We start from the raw sequence: 5929 nt of genomic DNA on the forward strand, positions 1-5929 counted from the left end.
TCAGCTTTGAATTTGCCCTTTTCCAGCCTGATTTCCACAATATCTGAACCAGGACATTTTAACTTTCATAAGCACAGAAGACAGGATATGAAGGACTCTCTGTCTGTCTCTCAAGACAAGGGAAGTAACTCCCTGAAGGACTCCCAGAACAAGAAATCCTGCTAGAGGACCCGATCATAGGTTAAGCTGACAAGAATGCCGTTGCAAATTGTAAGATGATGGTAAGACAGATGTGCAGACTGCTATTTAAAAAAAAAATTTTCTTTTTTTTTTTTTTTTGCTGCTCTTCAAACAGAAAATAATTTTCTTTTAGATGATGTTTCTGAATTTCTGTGTATTGCTGGCCTGCTGAGAAGATATCCAGTTGTTTAAGTCAGCGGGGTAAGATCAATTGATCCATGGGGTTGTGCACCACAAGATCCAGGTGAACTGTGGCAAAAGTGAATAACACCACCCCAGAATTGACCAAAGCACAAGGCCTGAGCCCTGAAGAAATATGGTTACTGGTATTAAAAACGTGACTAGTCAGATGTGCAGCGGGTCTTACAAGTGTGACGCTAGCTGCGTCCTCTCAATTGCCAAACAATCTGCACAGGTGTCTGCCCAATACTTTGAACATAAATCAGGAATCTTACACAAAAAGAGCCATTTTAATAACTATTTTGGAGTACAAAATGGGATCCATTTTTAGATGGAATGAACTGAACTTCGCTTTCTGTTTTGGGAGTGTACACCTGAAGAAAGGAATGGTTTATTCTGCTTTAGTCCAAGCTGGAAATGGTGGTTATTTTCCTTCTAAATGACTGCTACAGTTTTCTCAGAATGCCACAGTAAAGATTTGCTGTTTAGCTGTCATGACCATGAAGTGTTTATTAGTTTTTGAATATGTATTTATGGGGTTCAGTTTATAAGCCTTTATATTACTACAGTGCACAATAAATTAGACATTGGATTCTTAAATGAAAAAAGTATAAAAGTGAATATTGTTGTTTGCTTCTCAAATCATTGATTACACAAAATGTCTTAAACTTCTTTTTTTTTTGTTGTTTCATTGCTAAAAAATCTGTTCCTTTGTAGAATAAATTTATTTCAAACTCTTTACCATGAATAACACTAGAGGTAAAAAACGGCAGAACAAATTACAGGCTAAAGATAAGTCAAGCAAATAGGCAAACACAAAAATCCCCTTTATCAAGGGAAATGGTGATGGAGTCAAATTATTTGCTCATTCTGAAGGCCAGGAGTCACGTCATCATCATCATCTCCCAGTACTTTTAAGTATGTTCTCGACACCTGATGAGCTTTCTAAAGGCCAGCTTGAAATCTTCGTTAAAGCTAGTGTACAGCAAAGGGTTGATAAGGGAGTTGATATATCCCAGCCAGGTCAAGACGTCTGCTACTTCTGGAGAGACAGTGCAAATGTGGAGGCCCACAAGCAGCTCCTTGATGAAAAAGGGCAACCAGGACAAAATGAAAGCACCTAAAATCAGCCCCAGAATGCGAGCAGCCTTTCGTTCCCGCGTCGTGGAGATCTGATGCCGGTCGCCAGCCAGGTCCAGGTCATTCTCAAAAGGAGGGATCCTCACGGAAGCATTGATTTTATCGAACTCCATGGTCGGGTCGGACGTGGAGAAGTCCGAGACGCAGAACGTCTGTGTGAGCTTGCAGCTGGCAAAGGAGTTTTGGCTGTCGGTGCTCCTGTTGCTGAGGTGGCGGCTTGAACCCCGCTTTTGGTAAAGGCTCTTTGCAGCATGGTAAATTCTGTAGTACAGGATCAGGATCAAAGTCAAGGGGATGTAAAATGCCCCGAATGTGGAATAAATAGTGTAGATGACATGATCGTGCTGAATGCGACACTCACTGGGAATATTGACGCTGTGGTGATTTCTCCAAAACAAAGGGGGCATTGATATGAAAATGGAAATAGTCCACACGGTGACTATCATCAGCCCAGCCCTTTTTGCCGTTCTTTTCCTGGCATATTCGATAGCGTCTGTGATTGCCCAGTACCTGTCCAGAGCAATGACACACAGATGAAGGATTGAACACGTGCAACAGGTCATGTCGACGCTAAGCCAGATCTCACAGATGAAGTATCCCAACGTCCATTTATCTATCATTATGTAAGTGATGCTCAAGGGCATGACGAGAACAGCAACAAGGAGATCTGTCACAGCTAGTGAACATATTAAATAATTTGCCGGCTGGTGGAGCTTCTTGGTTGTGGAGATTGCTGCAATTACAGCAGAATTCAGGAGCATAGTCAAGGTTGTGATTGTGGCCAAGGTCAGGGTAACGAGCATCTTTTCAGTTACTGTTTTTGGCTTCGCAGCCACATTGGCTTCAGTGGTGCAATTTGTGAAATTCATTTTCCCCTCCAGGATGCACAGTGAAAGAAGAAGCTGCTGCTTCTGGTAACGAATAGTTCCAAGTTCAGAAGTCACCCATTTGAAAGAGGGACAGAGATGCTCCAGGTGCAATTTGTTTTTTATAATCCCGTATTCAACAGAGCAGCGAAAAGCTTCCAGGTTTCCTCCTGTTCATTGTTTTCCTAGAAGATAAAAACACATCTGTTAGTGAACCTAGAAAAATCCCACCTTTTGGCAAAAAGCCCTACGCTTCTAATATTACCACCTCAAATAAAAATTTTAGTCTGTTTTTCCTTCTCTTCTCCTCTCCTGCCTTTTCTTTCCCTTTCTCTGCATTCGTTTCTTTTTCTTCTCTAAAGGGCACCTCCGGCCAGATTTCCTGACTCCTTTGGTTTTGGAGATCTCACTTAAAGTGGGAGGCTGGGCTAAGGGACCTCCAGAGCTCTCTTCCAACAAATATTTCTATGATGTCTGTGGATTATTGATACTAGGAGCTAGTCCTTTTCCTGCTTGTTAAACAGGCTCCAGCAGATGAAGAGCTGAGGAAATCTGCCTTTTCATTTTAACTGCCATATGAGAGGGATCAATTACTTCTATACATCACCTTTGGAAAAAAGAAATGGAACAGCCTATCTCGGCAAAGGCATGCCAGCATTTCATAGTTTTCTATTCTGCTTTTTCATATCCATGTCTTTATTAGTATCTTGGAAACAGTACTTAAAAATTACTCAGGTTACCTTTAACATGCAGCTTTCAAACAATGTTTAAAGCTTTATGGCAAACGCTTAGCTTTACACAGCACATTAGTGTTGCTAGGAGCTTATATAGTTTTGTCTAATTATTCCTGACATTTCACATATCCCACTGTGTGTCTTCAGAGGCGACAGCCAAAAAGCTTTTGCCTCTGCTTTGAGATTTCTATCAAATTGTGCTCCCTGTCAGGCAGTCCAGTAGGATGCAAGGTGCAAACAGTAATTAAAAAAAAAAAAGGTTTAATTTTGTTTCAGGAGTTCATATGTCTTTTCCATACATCCAAGTGTTGACTGAAGCCAGAGTTAGCAGTCTGTGAGATGCAACTTGGGATACCCTCCGGGGCCTTGCTTACTCATTTGTAATTTTTCTTGGCATATAGAAGGTAGAAAACTGAAAGCCTGAATCCTTTTCCATTAAAATAAACAGAAAGATTCCTTCCCCTGGCTTCCCTTATCGAAGAGTAAGGAGTCCTCTAGGCTAGTTGTACAGGCTCCCTCGACAGGCAGGAGAATGAGATAGTGGCTGCCAGAAATACACTTGTCCCCTCCCAAGACAAGTCTTTAAGGCAGATGGTGTGAATCACATCCTGGAAATGCTGATCTTTCTCTATTTGGATTACAAGTGGCTCCTCCACAGTTGCATTTAGAATGCATGCCTGATTTTTAGATGGCTAAATTTGAGAGGTAAAACCCATTCTCACTGACACCAGTGGGACTTGGATTAGGCTCTGAGAGAGAGTTTTCACATGCAAGCTAATGAGGAATTAAGAATTTGAATGAGGAATTATGAATTTAAAGCTAGTCAGCTGCTTAGCTCTGTGTACATATGCTCTTATTCAGAAATTGGAGTGCTGTCTTCTGAATGAGCTGAATGAGGAACAATCAAAAATAGAAACTTTAGAAAAAAAACCTGTTCTTTGCAGATAGGCCCTAGGAAAGCAGATCTGTATTGTCATAGACTCCGGGTTAGCAAAATGTGAGTTTTAAATTCTACCCAAGGGACAGCAGAAGCCCCCCACTCTCCGAACTACACTCTGCTCTTCAGAAACTGCTTGAAAGTATCAATAGCCTTGGAGAAAATATCAGGCCTGCTTCTTAAGAACAGACTGGACAAGCCAGATGGAAATTCATCCATCAGTCTTCAGGTTGTTACTGCATTGGAAATGCCGATTCGGTCGTTTAGGCTTAAAGCCAAAACTTCAGCTCAAACCTTCTTCACAAATTGTTCATGGGAATCTTCTCTGTCAAGCCAGATCTTGATTTCATTGGTTTGCACCCTGACTATGTCTGACGCTTTGACCAGAGGTTAAAGCAAAGAGGCTTTCTCTACCTCTCTGCTCTGCTGGAGCATGGACCATAAGCAATTGCAATCCACATGCTTTCCTCAGCATCATCACTTTGCAAGTGCCCTCAGGCCCACGAGCACACTCAGAGGTACTGGAAGACACCATGGGATTCGCACGTCCTCCACAACCACCTATTGATCTGGTCCACGCACAAGAGAGCTCCTGCTGCTTCTTGATGTAAGCGGCGTTTTTTTCTGCTTGTCCTTCACTTCTCTGGGAGCCCTGAAGTTTCATGGCCCCGGCACTTCACCCCATCCTGCGTGGTCGCTGCCTTATTCTCTGCCTATATGCATCTTTAATCCAGTAGGAACTGAATTGCTGTGGTTCTCTCCCCAAATGGCCCTTCACACTGACATAGCCCCAGGGAAATCCTTTCTGAGTTCTACCCGCTCTCTGCACCACAAGGATACTCTGAAAAACAAATTCTTCCTTTCCTTAATGAATCTGTCTTTAAACAAACCCCATCACACTTTATCAGGCCCAAGCACCAGGTTTTCTTTAGGACAAAGGGTACAGCTGATCACACAGGGGAGTTTGGTTGTTCAAGTCTGCTCACTGCTCAGCAGAGCCAACATTTTTTTCCCTGGAAAACCACTGCAATAATTGAAGATGGGGAAAAATATAAACAAAGCATCTTCCCTGCAGAACACGAGCCTGCAGGTACCTCAGATCAGGCAGGCCCATCGCTTCGTGTCAAAACCCATCACTGGGGAGTTATTCGGTTTTAATTCCCGTGCTCCTTATAGGAAATGAGCCCTTAGCAATTCAGACAACATAAATACCACATACAGAACCATATTTAACCAACATTAGTAAGGAAGTATATTTACATGCTGAAAAGTCTAGAGATGTTGGGCTGAGGTTTCCTCTACAGCTTAAGTCTGCACCTCTTTTCATCCCTTACCCGCATTACAAGGATACACACTGGCATTATAATATTAATTAGTAACATTGACTGTAGGCATTGTGTTTTCTTTCTCCTGCTGTTTCCCTTGCTGTGCCCCTTTCCAAGCCATCCTCATTTCTATACGATCTAATCCCGACTCCTTCCTCCCAGAGCACACGCGGTCCCTTAGCCCTCGCTGTTGGCCTGAGCTGTTCGCTCACCTCCAGCGCCGGAGCAGCCCGATGCTCCCCTGGCCTGCTGCTGCCATCTCAGCCGCTACCTCCGGCGGCTTGGCCAGGGCTCGTGACCAGTCACCCCAGTGCCTGTGCCCCGGCCTGTCCCTCGCTGTCCTCGCTTGTCCAGCTTTCGTCTCTCTGCTTTTGAATTAGAAGGCATATTAGAATATTCCAAAATATATGGAATATTTTGGCCCAGAAAAGAGATAGGGTTCTAAAATGGGAAGTGATTTACTAGAAGATGCTTATGATTACAGGGCAGGATTTAAATGCTACTTATCATCAATCTTTAAAAATGCAGGTGTGGTTGTGGTCTCCCACGGCATTCTCCTAGAGAAGC

General features: G+C 43.0%; 1 protein-coding gene across 1 annotated transcript; it reads right to left on the bottom strand.

The window, feature by feature from the left end:
• Window positions 1–1274: 1274 nt before the first annotated feature.
• HTR1E (5-hydroxytryptamine (serotonin) receptor 1E, G protein-coupled) lies at window positions 1275–2369 on the bottom strand. Its single transcript, XM_009574526.1, has one exon. It carries the CDS (start codon window positions 2367–2369, stop codon window positions 1275–1277), a length of 1095 nt encoding a protein of 364 aa, XP_009572821.1.
• Between the last annotated feature and the right edge of the window lie 3560 nt (window positions 2370–5929).

The sequence above is a fragment of the Fulmarus glacialis genome, unplaced genomic scaffold (genome assembly GCF_000690835.1).
Source record: "Fulmarus glacialis isolate BGI_N327 unplaced genomic scaffold, ASM69083v1 scaffold42543, whole genome shotgun sequence".
In the NCBI taxonomy this organism is placed as follows: Eukaryota; Metazoa; Chordata; class Aves; order Procellariiformes; family Procellariidae; genus Fulmarus; species Fulmarus glacialis.

Bases quoted from the DNA above. Each gene is read 5' to 3' on its own strand.
- HTR1E (XM_009574526.1), bottom strand. From the start codon at position 2,369: ATGAATTTCACAAATTGCACCACTGAAGCCAATGTGGCTGCGAAGCCA.